Source organism: Mastigoproctus giganteus, chromosome 2, assembly GCF_048544385.1.
Source record: "Mastigoproctus giganteus isolate SK-2022 chromosome 2, ASM4854438v1, whole genome shotgun sequence".
NCBI classification, from domain to species: Eukaryota; Metazoa; Arthropoda; class Arachnida; order Uropygi; family Thelyphonidae; genus Mastigoproctus; species Mastigoproctus giganteus.
In genome coordinates this window covers 152,925,260-152,946,633 of record NC_143576.1, presented here as the reverse complement: position 1 = coordinate 152,946,633, position 21,374 = coordinate 152,925,260, and the positions used below count along the sequence as shown (strand labels likewise).

General features: G+C 37.1%; 1 protein-coding gene across 1 annotated transcript in view; it reads left to right on the top strand.

Moving 5' to 3' along the window:
* Positions 1-21,374, top strand: part of LOC150089669 (fibroblast growth factor 18-like) — a 186,896-nt gene that overhangs the window by 124,927 nt on the left and 40,595 nt on the right. Inside the window, exon 2 of the mRNA XM_090368727.1 lies at positions 17,924-17,963. Coding sequence (XP_090224853.1) covers positions 17,924-17,963 — 40 coding nt within the window. The remainder of the gene's footprint in view (positions 1-17,923; positions 17,964-21,374) is intronic.

Here is a 21,374-nt window from a genome sequence, read left to right as displayed (position 1 = left end):
TAAATTTTGTAGTTGGTCTGCCTATTGATGCTTCAGGATGTTAAGCAAACCAAATTGTGCTCTGCAAACGACTTCGGTCATCTTGGTTGCAGTAAATTCACCAAGCTATACCTTGGAAAAGGAAAGTGTTTTCAAACTACTGGCATGATATTTTTAGTTACACGCATATACGAGCATCACGAAAGGTTATTAAGAACGAACCACTGAATACCACCGATGTTTATCCCACTTATAAATTGATTAATAATCCAAGTCAAAATACTATTTGAATCCATTCTACAATAAGGAATGAGATTATAATATTAATAACTTCATTGCTTACAAATCTGCAATAACCTGAGTTGAAAGTCAGTAAGAAGTTTTAAAGAGTAAGGGTATTTAAATTGTCCTCGGAATAGTCGATTCAGAATACTGGCAATGAGATCACATTTTTGAAGGATGGTCTGCAAAACTGCAAAAAAAAAAATCGATGCAAGAGAAGAACTGTCAACTTGTTCAAACGTGTGACAAACGGCACGCGCCAACTCTAAGTGGTGCACCATGGAAAATGAACTAACATCTAAGAATCATCGTGACATCTTTTTTTGTGGGTGCATACAGGATGAGCATACCGATAACTAAACTAATCTTATCTTTTAAATAAACAGCGGAACTAACCTTTCGGTGGCGCCATTTGTTTAAAAGTAGTGCAATACCTAGGCAACTCCTGATAGAGGCGTTTACTCTGTTGTGAGTACTAAGACCATTGCAATATTCACTGCATAGGTTTACGACCTCTCCCTGAAGTTATCCACTGCAGACATCTTCCGGTTCCCGATAATAACTGTTATTAGAAGATATTATTATATTTTTTTATAATACTGTAACATTGAAATTAGGACTAAATATTCATTACATATCTAATCAATAAACAAGTTTCCTTGCTCGCCTAAGTTTTTTTTTTTTTTTTTTTCTCGATTCCAAAAATCTCAGAATTAACAGGACGTGACGAATTAAATTTTCTAAATTAAATTTTATTAAAGTTTCTTTTATGTTCCGGAATATGCCACCCACTAGCAAGGGATTTTTACAGTTTGCGAAAAATAAAAAAAAAAGTGGCGAAACGCGGTGCTACGCGTTTCGCAGCTTTGTACGCGCGTTTGATCTCATTGTGTAGTCCAAGCTCGCATGACTGCTAAATACGGCAATGTTCTCGTATTCTCCCTCTACTGCGAACTTCTCTGACTTTATCTGGTCGTCTCGGAATATAAACAATAACTTTATTTTCAGTCGATATAATAGCATTCAATTAGCAATGGGCGGTGCATTTTTTGTAACGGCGTGCAGATTCGAATGTGAATGCGTTTGTGGTAATGTACACTTCTGAAGAGCAACAGTGTCATAATTGTTAATTTTTCTTTGTTTCTTCTTTTATGGTTTTTTATTTTGTCATAAACGTAGGAGACACTAGAAGATACCAAAAATATCCAAATTTACATCAGTATTACAACGTAATAAATATCTTTTGAAACAGAAACCCTCTTGTGGGGAGGTGTGCTGATGAAGATGGTCGTGAATTAATTTTTTTCGATTCGTTTCTTCAGCTTTAATTCTTCTGATCCCGGCCAACAAGTTTTGACTGAAAGATCACCGTTTCATGGTAATGTACACTTCTGCAGAGCAACAGTGTCATAATTGTTAATTTTTCTAAATTAACACTCTGTAACACTCTTCCACTCTGTATCCGACCATGACCCTGATTATTGTCCCAAAGTTTAACTTAAATATCATTTCAATTATGCAGAAAGTGAAAAACTGATATTGAGAATTACTAATATGCTCATCCCAAAAAAGAAAGGTACGAGCGTGTTCCTCAATTAAATTTCCAACACAACCTGTTTCTAGCTAAGCAGCGTGCATCTGCTGCACGGTACTCCACGGTACCCCCCCCCCCACTCTTCCTTCACAGTCATCAATAGTGATCTTAGATGGCTCCAGGAAATGTTGCAAAGTAGGTCAAAGGTAAATCAACAGTAAGTCACTCACACTTGACGTCACTTTTTATTTTTTATACAGAAATAAAGGAAATCTTTTTACTTGTCCTCGGGATATTTTGGCGACAGATAATTACCAGCAGGAAGAGCATTTGTGTGGGTCTTTGCATTCCAATGTTTATTTACCTTCAGCTGGAACAATTACAAAATAGAACATCGATAGAGAGAGGGGAAAAAAAAGGACCACACGCATCTGTATATATTAGGAAGGCGCCAGTAGTGCGCATAAAGTAAATATAAATTATCTCCTAATGGTTTATCAATTACCATTTCTTACAAGGTAATCAGGCTTAACCCTGACAAACAGTAAAAGGTTAATTGCTATCACCCTTTAACTATATGTTAACGAAGTCACCTGATTAAAGTATAAATTATAGTTACAACTTACGGGATGTTTTTATACACTCTCTGAGTAGTGTTTAATAGTCCTTAAACCACCTTTTAACTTGTTGACCTAAGTAATACTATCTTGTTTACTTGTTAAATGCAGTACTCTTATCGTGTTGCAGTATGCAGTTTGGTCCTATTCTAAACCATTAAATTTCTCTTCTGTTGAAGAGACATTCAAGAGAGGAAATAAATTCTGATGCAATGAGTGAGTGCTAAAGATGAAAGTCAGAAAAGCGAATGGCTGCCTCTCTATGGATTAGAACTGGATTCCAATTGGAATGAAATAAGAACGCTTGACTACTGAAAAACAAATGATTTTACTAGCATGAAATAACCTGAAAGAGGTTTAAACAGCATTTGAAGCTAAAATTCTACTGACTTGATCATTTTAATCTTGAAATAATGAATATAACATGAAATGGCCATATTTCATCTGCAGCTGTTATAATTCTTTGTAACAGAATAGGAGTTTCTTAAATTGTGGTTCCGAGCATTTAAAGGGTGGTTCATGGATTGATCAAAGATCAGTCAACTGATTTCATGGTAACCAGATAAATGCGCACATGAAAAAAGCCCACACAAAAATTCCGCACAGAAAAAAACTCCACTGTCATAAATGCTCACATGAAAAATACCCACACGGATAAATGCTCAGACCGAAGAATGCTCACATTATTTTTAGTTTACAAAAAACAAATTATTTTATATTTCAAAACGCAACAAAATGTTGAATTGATATATTTTATTTCTACTTCTATACGATGTATTTTAATATAACTTGATATAAAACTTTTGATTTTAATATAAAAAAGAATATTTGGATGTAAATGTTTGTAAGGGAAATTACAGGAAATAAAATCCTCTGGTTTTATTGCAACTAAAGCCTTTTATTTTATTTATAAAAATAAATGATTTTTCTCTGTCTTACAAAGTGACCAGTCAACACTTCTTGGTTTTATATCAACAAACAATTAATTTAGATATATTTGGTGATTTATTTATTTGTCAAGGATTTGAATAGAATTTCCATTACTATAAGTTAGCCAATCTTTGCAAGTATTTCAGTTTGTCTTCTACCTGCTCACATTCCTGCACAAAAGTGGCAACCAAGTCATGCATTGCATATCTTCTCTTTTTCACCTCTAGACGAACCTGCCTGTGCATTACCAGTATCAATCTGTGGAAAGCCAGGTCCCGCTTCAGTACATCAAACAAAAACCACACCCTGGGATGACTGCAGTGGAATGGGGAATTAAGTGCATTGTGAAATCCCTCACAGCAGTTTGCAGTTTTAGGCGATCGTTCAAGAGCTGCATCATGATGATTCTATATTCTTATTGGAAACTGGGGATCCCTACCTGCTGCACCCTCAATTGTCATTCAGTTACGAAGACAACAGATGGCAACATAGTACAACAACCAACCGAACATTGTCATGATTCCTATCCTCAAAAAGCAGAAGCCAACGTTGCCAGAAGCAAATTGAGGCAATATATGAGAGTAGTTAGTTCTACTCCTCCCAGTGTGATGGGTAATGTGTTGTCAGAGTTGAGTAACGATGTACTGGCCCATATGGTATCTCTCAAAGTACTTTTTACTCAATGAAGAGTATAACAGCAATAAATAAATTGCAGCAAAAAAAATAAATTTTCTGTTTATAATCCGGGACGATCACATAAGGTCAGAAGAGTTCACAAGACAGAAAGAATACAAAACATTACCGAGTAGTCAAGCAGACAAATATACTGTTAAGTTATTCGCTGCTATTTATGGGTTTGATGATATATATCTTCCTGGATTAAGCAACATCGCATGACAGTTAACGCACTGATATCTTTGTACCGTTATACAAGAGAATATTTTGTTGTTTACATTAACGTTATTTATGATGCTACATACGAACTTCTAATTGCAGTTGCTAATGAATTCCAAAATTCACATTTCCAATTCGTGGTTCAAGCATGTGTACTTAATAACTTCATTCTTGACCACTTGGCTACAATTAGCCCACCCTTGAAGTTGAAAATTAATCAACATCTGGAAAGATGTTGATTAAGATTGTATCAGATGTTGATTAAGATTGACTGGAAAGATTGTATCAAAACCACTTGTTTTTTCTTGATGCCTGAAATTTTACTGGATTGTATCGAAATTCTGAACAGTAATGTCATAAAGTAGTTTTTATTGTATTTCACTTCCAATAAAGTTACCGTTTTTTTTTTTGGCAGACGTCAAAGTGTATCAGTTTTTCTGACTCGCCGTGCTCAACTTGCAGCTGATTACTGTAGTATCATGTTAAAAAACACGAGGTGGTTTGACCGTCAGTACGAAAAAGGTAGAGTGCAGTGATCAGAAGATTCATGAAGAAATTGTTAGACGCCTTTTTTGGTATTAAAAAAAAATCTGATTTATAGGGTTCAAAATATATCATACCCATCAGTTCGGAATTTTTATAGTTGCGGATACGTGACGTATAATGTCCTGCACTTCAGTCATTCCAGTGTTATTTCTTTGTTCCCTCCCTTCCTTCCTTCCTCTCTGCATCCTACGTAATCTTCATTCCCTTCTTTCTCTTTTGTTATGTAAATATTATAAAATACCCGCCTGTCATTTTGCCTTTATCTTGTTAATATTTAATCGACCGTAATGATGGGAGTGAGCGTGCTTGTAAGGTATCAGAAAGTCTCCCTGAAATTTGGTAATTCAGTGCTGAAAAGATGTTGACGCCTTGAATGGTCTATTTTAAGCTAAGCGATCACAGAAAGACTCGATAATACGATGTGCCAGGTAAACTCGTAAGTATTAAGTACCCTTAATGGATCCTTTTTATGATGGCTACTGTTATTTTCTGGGTTTTTCGTCGCACTTGGAACTCATAACTCACTGTTTCAAATGTCATGAATTTGTGTGTTCAGAAAATGTGTGTGTTTATATTATGACCCCTTGGTGGTGGGGGAGAAAAGAATGAAAGACGGAACCCGTTTGCCATTGAATGTATGTTGATACCTTTTTGAAGAATTTCATTCAGGTGCAAGTGGTTTATTGCGATACACTAACGTTGGTGTTTTAATTATATTATACTGCATGCTTTTATAGCCACTGTTAGTTTTATTCGCATAGGGTTATATTTATATGAAAGTACTGTACTTCTTTTGAATTATCTGGCTCGTGATGGCCCTAGTTAATCCTTTATTTTAAAATTTTTTATTCAAGCTTTTACAAGAGATTCCAATCAAAGAAATGAACAATTAACAGGCGTGATCCAAATCTTGTTTTTTGAATAGAAACCTGGTGACTGTTATTCAGTTATTTTTGCCTGGGCATTTCATTACTTGATTGTCCAATAAGTAAACGAAGAATCAGTCATGGTACAATATCTGGAATTGAAGCAAGAGTACAGACAATACACTGGAGTTAATGGCAGATAACTGAGCAGCAATCAGTTGCACTTCGATTAGTTGAAGTCTTATGGTGGAAGCATACAATGTCATAAGGGTTACACTCGATTTCTAAGAATTATATGTGTGTTTTACTGTACAGAAAGTTCACGTACATTCCAACTGAAACAATTCGCTCATGAAGATAAATTTCAGTTAAATATTAAAATTAAATCTCTTGTTAAATGCAGTATTTCCAGTTGACTTCTAGTGATCATTAAAATTATTTCTAAATTAATTCTCATGTAAACGGCTACAAGATTATACCTCCGGTCACTTAGGGCCCCTAATCACAGGATCGTGCATTGCGCACGTTCCCCGTTATGGTATGAATGGGCACTGCAAGGTCGACCTGGACAGGCGGGGTCATTTCCACTTCCTGTTGTCAGATGTCTATGGTCACAGTTCAAAACTAGTGTATGTGACTAGCGTTTCTCTCTTTCTCCTTTTCCTTTTTGCGCCAAACCTATTTGTAATATGATAGACCCTGCCGACACCCACGTGCACAACGTGTTCATGTTATATTTGGAACCACCCACGTCATTATAGTCTAGAAAGAAATGGGGGAACAGCACTACAAGCCATTGATAACAATCGTGAGAAACGGTTATATAAGCTGTTAGACGGAGTGGAATGTGTGGGATAGAATTTCATTTGCATACCTTGATATAAAAGGCAGGATTGAGCGTGACCATTAAGAGTAGGGAACATAGTTTCATGGCCAGTAGAAAAGAATAAAAATATTCTATTAAGTTATTAGCTGCTATTTATGGCCTTGATGATATATAATATCTTCCTGGATTAAGCAACATCACATGATAGTTAACGTACTAAGTTTTTGACATCTTTGTACTGTTATACAAGAGAATATTTTGTGGTTTTTCATTAACATTATTTATAATGTTACGTACGAGTTGCAATTGCTAATGAAGTTCTAAATTTCCCATTGTCTTTTAGAAATGCATGCTTTAAATTGTTGCAACGTTTAAATGGAAATTCACTACTCTTCAGAAATGTGGGCCTACTCTCAAATATATACAATATAGAAAATGTTATAACTGCACTTTATAGATTCAAGGTGAAATATGCTCAGTTAACATGATGTGGCGGTCATGACCGTTTCTACTGGGCAGGTATTTCGCCACATACATGCAAGCAGTCAAGACAAGGAATAATTAAGTTATTATTTTATTCCATCATAATATTTTTTCTATATTAGAACACAGTTAGAAAACTAAAGTATGTGATGCAAGAAAGCAAGATTTTGTAGAATCAGCCAAAAAAAAAAAAAAAAAAAAACATTAAACACATCCATTCTTTCTAACAGTTTCTCCAGTTCCTCCTTGATTTTATTTAAGCTATCAGCTTCCACAAGAAGAGATGGAAGTCTGTTCCAGCAATCAACTCCCCGCTGGCTAAAGGCAAATTTCCGCACATCTATTCTACAACTATCTTTCCTCAGTTTGAAGCTATTCAAACTGAGGAAAGGTTCTTAATCTGAGCAAGAGGAAGAATCCCATCAGCATTGAACCTGCTTGACCCATTCAAGGCCTTATACACCTCAATTAGATCACCTCGCAGTTGCCTAGTCTCCAGACGCTGCAATTTGCAGAACTTAAGCCTTTCCTGGTAAGAGGACCCACTTCGTTGCCATTCTCTGTACTCACTCAAGCAACTCCACATCCTAAAATGATTCCTCAGATCTGTACGCAGTACTCAAGGCGTGGCCTGACCATTGCCTAATACAAAGGGATAATCACTTTCTTTTCCCTACTAGCAAAATTCCTGTGTATCATTGACAAGACCCCATGAGCTACTGTTGCCACCCGTCTGCACTGCTCAGAAAACTTCATATCTGACTGTACAATTACTCCCAGGTCTTTCATTTTCTACCACCCTAAGTGTAGTACTACCCAGCTGGTATGTTTCTCTGCGGTTACTTCTACCCATATGCAGTACTTTCCATTTGTCAATGTTAAACGTCAGTTGCCACTTCTCAGCCCATCTACCCAACTTTCTAGATCGTGTTGCAGTAGCACACTGCCATTAACAACCCCGCCAACATTTGAATCATCTGTAAACTTGGACATTAAGCCTAATATACCTTCATCAATATCATTGATAAATATACAAAACAACAGTGGGCCTAACACCGAACCTTGTGGGACTCCACTAATAACATTTGTCCACGAAGAGCAGCGTCCATTGATTACTACTCTCTGTCTTCTCCCATTCAACCACCCTTTTATCCATTGTAATTTATCCAGTTTGTACAGTAGCCTTCCATGCGCAACAGTAGTAAAAGCTTTCCTGAAATCCAAGTATATATGATATCAACTTTTTTTTTTTTTTTCATTCAGTTCCTCTGTAAACCACATCATAGTATCCTAATCAAATTTGTCAGACAAGATTTTCCCTTAACAAACCCACGCTGTGTCTGACTTATTACTACAGTCTTGTCTAGATGATCCTGCAATGCTTCTTTAACCCGGACAGGAGTTAAACTAACAGGTCTGTAATTACTCGTGTCACCCTTTGATCTCCCCTTTGTGAATTGGGGATACTTTTGCACATCTGAAGTCTGTGTGAACTCATAATTATGGCCAAGCGTTGGGCTTACTTCCTTTGCTGCCTCCTTTATAACTGGATAGATCCCATCCACTCTACGTGCCTTTCTTATATTTAACTTCACCAATTTCTCCTGCGCTTTGCTCTCAGTTATTACAAAATAATTAAGCTTCCTGTAAGAGTTTGATAAGCCTCTGTCCTCCACTTCCCTACAGAATTCCTCACGTGTGAATGTAGATGCAAAATACTCATTCAGTTTTTCAGCTATCTGATTAGGATCATCAAGAGTCGAAACATCGATATCAAGTGACCAAATTGATTCATCCTCTTCCTTATAGAGTTTATATAAGTAAAGAAGTCTTTGCTGTTTTTCTTTGCCTCCTTTGACAAAGATTTTTCTCGTAATCTGCCTTCGCTTGCCTAACCTCCTTTGTGACTTGATTACAGACTAACTTATATCAACCATAGGCTTCTGATTCGCCTGAATTTATATGAATCCCATACATTTTTATTCTCTGGCACGAGTCTTATTAGTTCATCTGACATCCGTTTAGGCCTAAACCTTGAACAGTATTTCTTAAAAAAGCCTAGTAACTCCCACGATTAATTCCTTGAATGCTTCTCATTTAGAATTGACTGTTGGTAACATCATCAGTTGGTCCCAATGTATAAAGTAAAAGTATAAAGAAGGCATGGGGGGGGGGGAAGATATGTTTCTAACATGCGGACGGTCCTCAGAAACGCTGACAACTTAAAACTTTTCACACATTTAATTATTATTAAGCTGATATTTCAGTTTGCCGTAAACCGCATCTGTAACAGAGTTTGTATTGCGTAACTCGCGGTTTGTAGGGGAATCCCCCGGTGCTGCTGGACAATAAGCACCATTCACTATGTACACTGAGTGGACAGAATCATGGGAACATTACGAGTGCATAGCTTCGTGCGGTTTCCGCCAAATACTCATCCTCCCGTCCGCTCGAAATAACTGGAAACGGGACTGATCGGACCAGGAGACCCGTCTCGATCACCCAAGGTCCAGTGCCGATGTTCTTTCGGCTAGTTGAGGCGTAGAGTCCTGTGTCTTGTGGGTCAGCGTCCCCCCATAACTTATTGCGCTAATGATCACCTGATGGTCTTGGTGGAGGCGTTTCTGGCACATCCCTCGTTGAAGTCGGCGGTGATTTGTGCCACGGTTGCTCTCTGGTTATTCGAAACAATGTGAGACAGACGTCGAAGGCCACATCCATCCACCACCTTTCTCTGCCCACAGCGCTGTCCACGATAAGATTCTCGATACAGCTTGATATCACCTCCGCGATAGAGTGACCCATTCGTCGGGCACCCACTATCACCCTCTTTCAAAGTCGGTTAACTCACGACGTTTATCCATATTGATATCTAATTACCGTCTAAGTGAATGCAGTGTACCTATATACCTGCCAAGCAGTGGGTTCAACCACTAGCGAGAGGGGTGGTAGCGCCGCGTTGCCCAGGAACCCCATGAATTCTGTCCTTTCAGTGTACTATGCGTGCATACACCGAACACGTGCAATCTTGATAACAGTTAGCAATATTTTTGCAAAATTGTTCACTGTTCTAATGAAGTTTCATAATTCTTTTATTAGCAAATTAATAGAAGTCTATTGGAGGAAGCCTCCATAATTCTAGATATTGCTTCACAGTATAAACCAGTTCTCTATTATATTTTTTATTTATTGTTATTATTTAATATATATTTATTTGCACCGTTTAAAGAAAAAAAGTTGTGAACCATCGCTTTAAGTTGTCCGTAGAATGTGTATTCAGCGGCTCGTCACGTAAAATGGTTCACTCACACCCGTGGTTGTTAGCGTGTTTTCAAAGCTGCACTTGTTGTGTATCGAATTATTTGTTATCAAATAAATTTCTCTTTGCTGATATCTCTCTCTTCCTTTTTCTGTCCGGATCTCAGAGATAATGCCCATGGCTATCGTTTAGTTAAACAATCGTTTCTGGCTGCGAAGACAGACTTCTTTGTTATGTCTACATCCTGTCCTTATCAATATTTTGGATGCTATCTCCACTTTATTTACTCGATGAGTTGTTTCTCTTTAGTATACCAGTGAGGATATTCCAAGCATTAGTACCACTTGCGGTCATGCCCTAAAGGTGACGAGGAAAGTTTGATACCTGGGGTTTAGTTAATGCTCCCACTACTTCCGATCATATTATGATAGCTATTAGCTCGTCCAACAATTTGGTGTATAGGGAAAAGTGAAAACTTGACTGACATCTTTAAAAACTTGACAACTAGTAAACACTTAAAAAAGAGTTCAGTTTTATTCTTAAATTAATTTAATGTTTAATTAAGCAGTAGTTTTCGATAGCGAGCTTCGGTTGCACAGTACAATATCGTAAAGTGTGGAAAATACTCATACTCGTAACACTGTCATGTTACTTCAGCCATACAATCAATGTCTGCGTGAAATGTATAAATTTGAGAAATTGGTTTACATTTTATTTTTGTTTACCTTTTCACTGAATGTTATCAATGGTATGTTGTCGATTTAGCATAGCTACCGATCACGTTGCCAACATGTTTCGCTGCAGGGACAGAGCGATAGCTAGGGGCCCCCATTAAAAGGATTCCCCCAGGAAATGGGGGAACCATCATGGAAGCTAAAAATTTTTGGAAGATCCCTGTGGAAGACCACCTATTTTTCCTAGATTTAAGAAATGCAGCCTCGATAAAATTCAAATGGTTTGCACCAAACTTACAAGCTATGTTCTTATTGACTGGTCATGGTTCGATTAATGCAAAGTTGCGTGATTTAGGAATCACTGAAAGATCTAGTTGCCATTCTGGCGAAAGACAATCATGGGAACATGTTATGTACAACTGTGATGAGTAGAGCGATTTACGAATTCAATTGGTATCTCGGGTTGTAATCTGTCTTATGGCAGAAGGCTGCGAGACAATTCTAGTTGATAAACAGGAGAACTTCTTGGCTTTCCAAGTCATTGCAACTGCAATATTTCTTAGGCGGAAGACTCTTCTGCATCTGGAAGCCTTGGGTTTGTAATGCTGTATGGTGTAGTGCCGAATTACCTAAAGTTCTATGATATCATTCTTAAAGGCTTTGCTTTGGTGGAGGCATAGTCTGCTACATCTACTGCAACTCCAGCTCCTTGTTGTTGTTGTTATTTGGTTTTTAGGAGCATTAGCAACTAAGGCCATATTGCTCCGAGGATATCCGGTGGTCATTCCCTGACCTTTCCACATCCTCCGTATTTGGTGGTCACAGGCTCGAACCCCGGTCTAATCAAGAAGCGTGTGCTACGCACTGCCGCTCCTGCCCACTTGGCTACGGAGGAGCCACCTAGCTCCTTGTGCTGGCATTTCTATACTGGGCAGCTCTTTACAATGAAGTTTGGACTTTGTCTGAATGTTAATTATATGTATATTTATTTTTTATGTAATTTGATTATTCTCAGTTTGTTCATGTCTTTTTTTTTTTTTTTTTTTTTGGTCATGGCAGTTTTTCCCTCCCTGTACTTGGGCAAAACAGGAGAGGGAGTATACAGGGTGTCTCAAAAATACACGGCATAACTTCAGGAATGAGTTCCTCATATGTAGACAATAAAAATATTTTATATCAACATAGTTCCGGAAATGCTTCGTTTCCGAGTTTTGAAGGTCTGTCTATGACACTTAACTGTTCACATCACCTTATAGTAATTGTTCAAAATGTCCACCTTCTGCCTGAATACAGGCCTCACATCGACGTCTTATGGGCTCGCGAAGACGATGTCAAATTCCTGGCATTTTTCGTATTGTCTCACAGCCTGCCACAATTCGATTGCGGAGAGTTTCCACATCAGCTACCGGAGTCGAATACACCAGTGACTTTAAATGGCCCCACAAGAAGAAATCTAGTGGGTTTAAATCAGTTGAGCGTGGAGGCCAGACAGTTGGTCCACCCCTCTACTTCAGGAGTCGTAGATCTTGGTCGTCCTCTGTCGGCAGCACGAGAGTAAAGGTCCCATGTTCACAAAGGCGGCGATGGATACCTTCAAACGTTTTCCTGTCTGGACATCTTTATTCTGGGAACCTTTCGTGGTACAAACGACGAGCCTCCAGAGCACTGCCATCCGCCAAACCGTATAAAGTGAATATCCGCCTGCTCCTGATTTGAGTACATGGTCGGAATGGAAAACCACCAGATTCTGTCAGTACCTTGTGATGAAGGAGATCACCTGCGGGAGATAAGACATTCCGGTTAATAACTCGGGAACCAAGCATTTTCGGAACTATGTTGATATAAAATATTTTTATTGTCTACATATGAGGAACTCATTCCTGAAGTTATGCCGTGTATTTTTGAGACACCCTGTATAAGAATACTGCTAAATGTGTAACTGACAGCGGAGTTTGGCATTGGTTGGCTCGGACCACTTTAATTAATAAATAAATAATAATAATAAATATTTGATATTGTGCCTCAGGCCACTGATAGCCTAAATTCCTTCTTGCTGTTAATGTTAGTGCAAATTTCAAAATCATACTTTTACACTTTATAATTTTAATCGTTAATTAAAATCTAGTGTAATGAATACAGTAAAATCATATTTTATTTATTACACTCGAATCCGTAAACCGAGGCCAGCTTTAGCAAAAATAAGTTATATCTATTTTGAAATTTTAAAAAGTAGCAAATAATATTTTGTCCCTCCTTTCAATTTTTTGTTTTTAAATAAGACTTTATGTTAGTGTTTTTGCGGCTGTAAATGCAGTGATCTGAATGCTCACAGCAGAATCTTCACCACGAGTTGTCATGTAATAGAGCTACTTTTAGCCAAATGGAAACGCCAATGGTTAATTTGCCATTTATATAAAAGCTTTGTCAGATATCCAGGTGGTCTCTAGAGATCATCTGCTCTCTGATAAGGAACCAATAAGTGCTGAAACAGGCTGTTATTACAGTGTATCGGTTTTAAATAAATGGCAGATTAACCCTTTGTATTTTGAATTTATTTGAAAGTAGTGAAATACGAAAGCGACTTGTGATGATGAGAGAAGTTCATTCCGCTGTGAGCATTGGAACTATTGCATATAAAATATTATATACACTAGTAAAAACGATTAGGGAATCACTGCACAATCTTCTGGATAGTCTATCGTATCGACTTTCATTGTGGTTGCAATGACAGCACATTAACTGACCGACGTGGATTTAAATTACAAAATTTAAAAGTTCTTCAACAAATATGACGAAAGCATACAAATCCAGTAATAATCGCCATGTTATGACTCTAATTCGTGGACTACAGCTGCAAAAGAGAACATTCCTATCGATTATCGTAGTGAAGTGTGAAAATGCCATATCAGACGGATTTGTCCTAGTTTGCTGTTTGGAGAATCATTGGGAGACTGGCCCGTCAACGCCAAATTGCAGCATGGCTTTGTGTCACCAGCAACTCTGACGAGGAATGGGGCTTGTGCTCATTACAGATGATTCTATGCCCAATCTTCAGTGGGATGCGCGTCGGGTCCTAGTGTAGCCAGGAAAAGAAACCCGAAAACAATAATGTGTAAGTACAGGAACAGTCAGTTCAGTGGAGGTGGATTTCTGGTATAGGATAGCAGTAGTCTCTGTGGCCGTATAGTATTCACGCCGTCAGAAACTGCACGCAGGTATGGAGATAGAAACTAGCGACCTTCCTTCCCTATTCTGGTACTGTAGGCGAGGAGTTCGTTCTGATGCATGATAGCGCCCAACCATAATGAATGATATAGTTAGTCAATGATATTATGTTGAAAGATAATCGTCCATAAGGATTAGCCTGCCCGTTCGTCGACTTATATCCTATCGAGCACGTCTAAGTTGCCTTAGACGACCTAGACTACGTATCACAGTGAGTTCGGAATGTCTAATGACACTTTTGTTTGTTTTTGCTGTAGGGTTTTAGACGCATTAGGCCACATCGCGCCGTATATATCTATAGTCTATTTGCTGGACGAAAAATCCAATTTTCCGAGAGAAAAAAAAGCATGCTACCCTCGTCAGACTAACTCAGCCACGTTGTGAAAAACCCATAAATTCCTCGCATCATTGGTACGGAATTCGAACTAAAGTCTTTTCTACTCTCTATGGAGAGGACAGTGATTGTACCAATCGCGCTACCCAATGACACTTAATCAGCAGAAAATAGCATTTACAGGAATGACGTCTAATTCCGCAACAAGTTATCGATACAGTACTTCGATTTTAAAGAATGCATCGCAGATGTGAAACGTGCCTGGCGGTTGCTGGGGCTATGCACAATGCAATGCTTGTCCGCGCGTGTAGCACAGTAGTTATAATCATCGTTTCCTCACACTGCGTGCAAAATTCCCGGTTCTGTCAATGACGCGAGGAACTCTTATGGGCTTTTTTTTTTTTTTTTTTTTCACTCAGTGGCTGAGTTAGTCTCAGGCTTGCACAGCAAGATTTCCCCTCTCCCTGTAAACTAGGGTTTTTCGTCCAGCGAAATAGGCATATCGAGCAGACACGTAATTTACAGACATAATAATACACAGGTAGATGAATTAATTTTCTGGTGACCCTAATATCTTCACTTTACGTACCATACTAAAGTTGTCCGTGCACATGCCGTCTAGAATAGTTACAAAACTGTTCTCACTAGCTTACACAACTGTCTCTGATGGGTTGTGTTCCAATAAAGCCATGATTATTGTTCACTTTGGAGTTGCTTTGAACGTTTCCCACGTACAATCACTGCGTCGGAATTTAGTTTCAGCTACATAATGAGGCACGTATGTCTTCATATTGTGGTATTTATTTCATAATGAAGAGTGAGCCAGTGCAGAGCCATTTGGTACTTCCCTTTCAAGAGGTTTATTAGAAGTATCTAAGATAAGTGGGTTGAGTGGTAAGTGATTAGAACTTAATTAGTAACTAAATAAAACTCCCGGTGGTTAATTATAAAAAACCTAACGTAACTTTCGGGTTATGTTAAGTTACTTGCGAATTGTCTAAGCATTAAATGAATTAGGTAATATATAAAGAAAGTGTGTATACTTTAAAATCCGTAGTTGCTTGCTTCATAGTAGGTAGCAATTTTTGATTTCGCTTTATATTTTCTCTCGACAGCTGCTGGAATACCTGTGCTGGCAATTTGCCATTACACTGACACCACCCCGCACAAAGGGATTGATGGGAAACTAAGCGCAGTAGCTTTTCTGAAAAGGAATTGACAATCATTGGGTCACGTGACTAAAAAAAAAAATATATATATATATATATATAAAATAATAATAAAACAACTCGTTCAGTGACATAACAAATGAAACCTAGCGAGTTATTAGTTTTGTTTTTGAAGCAGATATACTAATTATCATAAAAATTTAGATTATGCGAATTGGTAGGTCATGCTAGTCAAAGTAGTTTTTTTTTTTGTTTTTCCCCAAGATCGTCTTACTTTTCATACCCAATTAATTACATAGATTCTTTCGAAATATTTTTCTGCTGTTTAATATATATATATATATATATATAATTGAATATTTACTATTCTGATTGTAGAAAATAGTGGAGCATTGGTTCTTTTTTATTTTCATAAAGCCTTATTATTCCCCTGGAGGTTTATTCAGCTAAAGTCACACTGGCTACACAAGTCGGTTACTTTCATTTTACACACCACCGATAATCCAAATACCCGGGTGTAATTATGAAAAGCTTTCGCCATCAGGTTTATATAAGAATACTTAATCCTCTTGTGTTTCACGCAGCTCTAGCTTCTTGTATGTCATTGTTGTTGCCATAGCTGTAGCTTTTACGATATTAGTTCAAGGAGCTATTATTTGATTACCCAGTAAAAGGACAAAAAACTTGCACTCATAAAGTTGTTGGTATCGCTTTCACCACGTGCATTCTTATCGGGGATAAAGTTCACCCAGAATAGGTTTTCCACTGAAATAATAAAAAATAATAATAATAAAAAATCAGTCGCTAGTTCATTATAAAAAAAAAAAAAAAAGGAAGAACACACTGGTAATGTACCGTGTCTGATATCCATTTCCCCCCCCTCTTCTCTGATAAACTGTCCTAACATTTACCACCCTCTTTCATCGCGATCAGCTTTTTAAACAAACACGTGCAACAATTCCAAAGCGTATGTGCCACTCAACGTTACGTCAGAGTGACGTCATAAATTCCAGCTTTAGAGTATCAGATTTTTCACGCGTATTGCATTCTTTGGCGCGTTATTTGTCTTTCTTCCGGATAGTTTTTATTATTTCTTTTTTTTTATTTAGGTGAAGCTTGGCCACGTGTTATAAAGGTACGTAAGTGCAAAGTTTACTTACGTTAAAAAGGCGCTCAAACTTTGTCATAACTAGTATGTGCGCTAAAGAAAGAGAAAGAATATCGTTAAAAGTGCTGGGACGTACCATCGTTTTCGAAAAAGCAGTTTAACAAAAGATAGTTTTTTTTTTTTTTTTTTTTTCTTTTTAATGAAGTGCGGTTTTTTTTTTTTTTTTCTTTTTAATGAAGTGCGATTTTTAATATATATATATATAAACTTTATTGCGTGAGTAATAAAAAAAAGTTGAGTAATAGTTATAGAGACAGCAGCATCGATGTATGCATAAAGCGCATTAAAATTATATGTGGTATGATAAATTATTTCACTTTATGGTAAATAATTAGTTTTCACAGTAAATCATTAATAAATTTTATGTCACTACGCCAACCCTCAGAGGAAGAAAAAGTGAAGAATGCTAACTAGAGAAATTCATTACCAGTAAAAAAGTCTTGAGTTACTTGCTAAAACTTATCGTAATACTATATAATCAAATGAACTTGTGATGCATTACTGCGTTAGATGTTTGAGCATGGGAAACACCGTTATACATTTAAAATTCTGAGCCAGCACTGTTTTAATTTTGAGATAAACTCCAAATCTCAAAAAGGTTTGTGTAGACGAAAGCAAAACGTTTGAGGACAGGAAAGAAATAACTTTTGGAAACAGAAGAGACTAAATTCTATCATTCTCGCAACCCACGTGTTTCAAAGCTCGTTCATCTCATCAGCTGGCAGTGGCCTCTATTAGCGAATATATACTAATTGTGTGAATAATGTATTTCGTCTAAGTGGTGTATGGAAGACAAACTTCCATTTGAACTCATAACAATCGTTATGTGCTTTACCCCGCTGAACTGATTAACCTTTCGAAACAGTAGATTTTTCAATGTATAGCGGATTCACCTTCAGGTGATAGGACACAGTATAAAAAGTTATTAGCAACTTAGTTTGAACCGTGGATAACGGCGTTTCTTTTCGAGTGAACCCAAGCCTTAGTGCTGAGCTCTTGGCGACGAACTTCAGAGGGAACAAATTTCCTGTGATCAAATATCTAAAACGCAGTAATGCGTCTCAATTTTATTTAAAACCAATTTTCTCTCTTTTTCATTGGAATTTACTGAAGATTTATACAGATTATTTTTTATAGGTTCCTTCAAGTTGCCGTCCTAGCCTACCTGTGCAGCATGGTAAGTTTGTATAATTTTTGGATTTCTTGATACTCATACTGGTAATTTGTTTTAATCATGTTATTTCATTTTATTGTCCTTTGATATCATTGCTGAATACAGCGTACTAAAATCTATTACTGAGAACCTAGAGTTGGTGTTGCTTACTGTTCGATCATTACTTTCGTATTGTATTCATGGTACGTTAAGTTATTAAAAATCTTAATTTTTATGGCTATTACATTACCATTCAAAATAACAATAATATTTGTATTTTTAATAACTGAGCTTACCATGAATACACATCGTACTTATTCATTCATTATGATACTTGCATTTCTACTACTTTCGAAGGAGGGTGTGAGCCAGAACTACTGCATGAAGCAAAAACAGCTGCTTTGGAAGAAGGGAAGGGGGATGAGCCGAGGTTTTAATTTTACGCCTCCGTGCAGAATTCTCTTAGCTCTGCAAAAACAGTTTGTTTTCCTTTTCTTGGCTTTCTTTATGTACGACAGGTGGTCATGCTGCTCTTGAGATCATTGATATTTCAGAGGTGTCGTGTCATGTCATCCAAAGCTAGGGTTCCATACTTTCAAATTTCCAACACACAGCAGACGCATGTATCCAATGAAATCTGTCGAACGACACAGCAAGGAATTCACGTCACAAGGGACTTGGGTCTGCTTATAAGTACGTCACACTCGGAGTGTGTTTAATTTTTTAATTGAATTTTTTTCTCCAGCTGGCAACTCACAAGATCAGGGATCAAAATGGAAAATTTACCAAACGGAAAGCATGTTAATAAAACATTTTTATTCTTAATAATCAATTATGTACATGACATTATCGATACTTGTGACGATTGGGAACAGCGTTTGGGTGCGCTCCGAACTGTGCATAAAAGATTACAAGTTATAAACAGTTTATGAAGAGCATGTTTTCTGTGGTGGCTTAGTTTGACCATAGTAGTATCCTTGCACTATTAAACCTACTTTCCAACAACAGCGCTTTATCTGTGTATGTGAGAGAGACCGTTAGGGAATTTTTTATTCTTCTCCTCAACAACAATAAAAAAGGAAAAATAATAAAGAAATAAATTGAGTATAAGCATTGCCGGTTCTTATTACATCCGCTGGAAAACCCCTTATCATTCCAGTTGGATAATGCATTTTATTAAACCGATCATACTCGAGAACTTTCTGAATTTTTATTATTATTTTTTAATCGTTCACAGAATCTGTGAAACTACATGAAAACTGATAACCGGGGATGCCTAGATAAATAAAAATAAATTTTCTGTTTATACTCCGGGACAACCAAACGGTCAGAGGAGTTTACAAGATACACAGAATACAAGAAACAGAACCGTATTCAGCAGTCACGGGCTTGAACCCTGGTCACTCAAGGCACGTGTACGTATGCACCCGCGCGCCTGACCACTAGGCTACGGCGGCCTAATGTGTGTTTGTAAACTTGCGCTCTGTATATTTACTTAATTGTGAATTATTGTTTGTTTCCATTCGATTAGCAAAGGTATTACTTTTTTTTTTTTTTTAAATCAATTCTTACAAAGCTGAAAAATGAATAAAAAACGATAAAACAAAAGTAGAATAGTAAACTAAATTTATGATTGTCATAAATAATGAATATCAGATTTTCTATTTAATTCTTTTATATTTAGTGTTCGCAAAAAAAAAAAAAAAAAATAAATAAAATAAAATAAGCGTAAGAGAACTCGGATTCACTTATTCCAAAGTACTGTGTAACTGTCAACAACTTACCTGTTCAGTGACGCGTAGACGGCACATGAAACCTCTGGCAACGTATCATCGCTACTGACGTCTACATTATCAAGAGAAAGAAGTACTTGACTACTTGTGAAATAATATTACACGAGTCCACATAACTGTATGCGATACGAGTACGTGGAACTAATTTGTTGCTAACTTAATTGTAGAGTAGTTTACTACAAGGACATTAGCCGCAGTGGATGAATTTACAATCAAGTCACCTAATATAAAAAAAATAATAATAAATAAAGACAGGTTTTTCTCCTTTGATTAATGAATTGAGAACTATTAATTCTCGGGGCATACGCTTTCTAATCAACAATCAACGAAATTCTAATTTAGATAAATGAATTTTTACTTTAAGGACATAGCAACAAAGCGAATTTATAAAATTACTTTTTGAGAGAGAGAAAACATCCCTTGCATTAGTCAGTCCTAGTGAAAAAGTTATCGAGAAAGACGGTCTTTTCCGATAAAGTTACGAGTACAATAACAAAATGTAAACACGCCGTACACATTTAACTTCCCCATTCATATTAAGAATGCTCTCTTTACGCTGAGGCAACTAAGGCCACGAGGCTTTAGTATATTTGTCAGTTAGTGTATGAAAATTACAAAGTGGTAATGTTGATAAATGCAAGGTACTGCACTTGGGTAGCAGTAATTCCAGAATAACATACTATTTGGGTGCTACCACACTCAAGGTACAGTCCACGGAGTTCTGCCAATAATAAACAGACACTTTTCGAGCAGGAACAAAAAGGAGTTTGTCCATTGTATAAGTCAATGGTTAGGCACATCTGGAATACTGCATACAGGTTTGAAAGTTTCATTTTAAGAAGGATGTAGATCTGTTGAAAAAGCGCTGCGGCAAAGCAAGAAGAAAGAAGAAAAACGAACAGATTTATTCGGGGACACAAAAAGATATTCTTACCAAGGACTGGGGTTCAGTAATTTCTACAATTTCTGGAACCTACGTATCTATGTGGTACCCAATTGAAGTTTTTAAGGCTTTAAAAGGGTCATGTAAACTAAAAATCCTGATAAAAACCCGTTCTCAGATGGCATAAATTTAGATTTAAAAAGGATGGTGGCAGAATATATACGCAGAAATTTTCGTTCAGCAAACTTCCGTATATCTATTCTGTAACCTGTGTATTTCAGCTATTGTTAGAATAAATTTCTACCTAGTGTTGTAGAAGTGGGTAGTTTAAATAAATTTAAAGAAAGTTTGGACAAATTGTTGGTAGGAATGGGAAAAGGAGGTTTTAAGTCCCCCCTCCCTTTCCCTGTGTTTTTGGCTGTAAGTTTTTTTTTTTTTTTTTTCTTTCGTTTAATCATTTTGTCAATACTAATACTTTTTCCCCCTTTTCCTGCACTCTTCTTTCAAACACGATCAAAGTGGCTGGATTTCGTCAGAATATTAATCTGGGCCCGTTCGACTGTTTTTCTGTACACACGTCACAATAAATAATTTGTGTACACTTTTCAAGACGTTTGACCTTCTAAATAATTTCAAGTCTGTATAGACTTGAAAAGGGCCTCCGTACCCGAGTGGTCAGGGGCGCGAGTAGCACACACTCCTTGAGTAGACCGGGGTTCAAGCCCCTGACTGCTAAATACGGTCGATCTGCCAACCCGC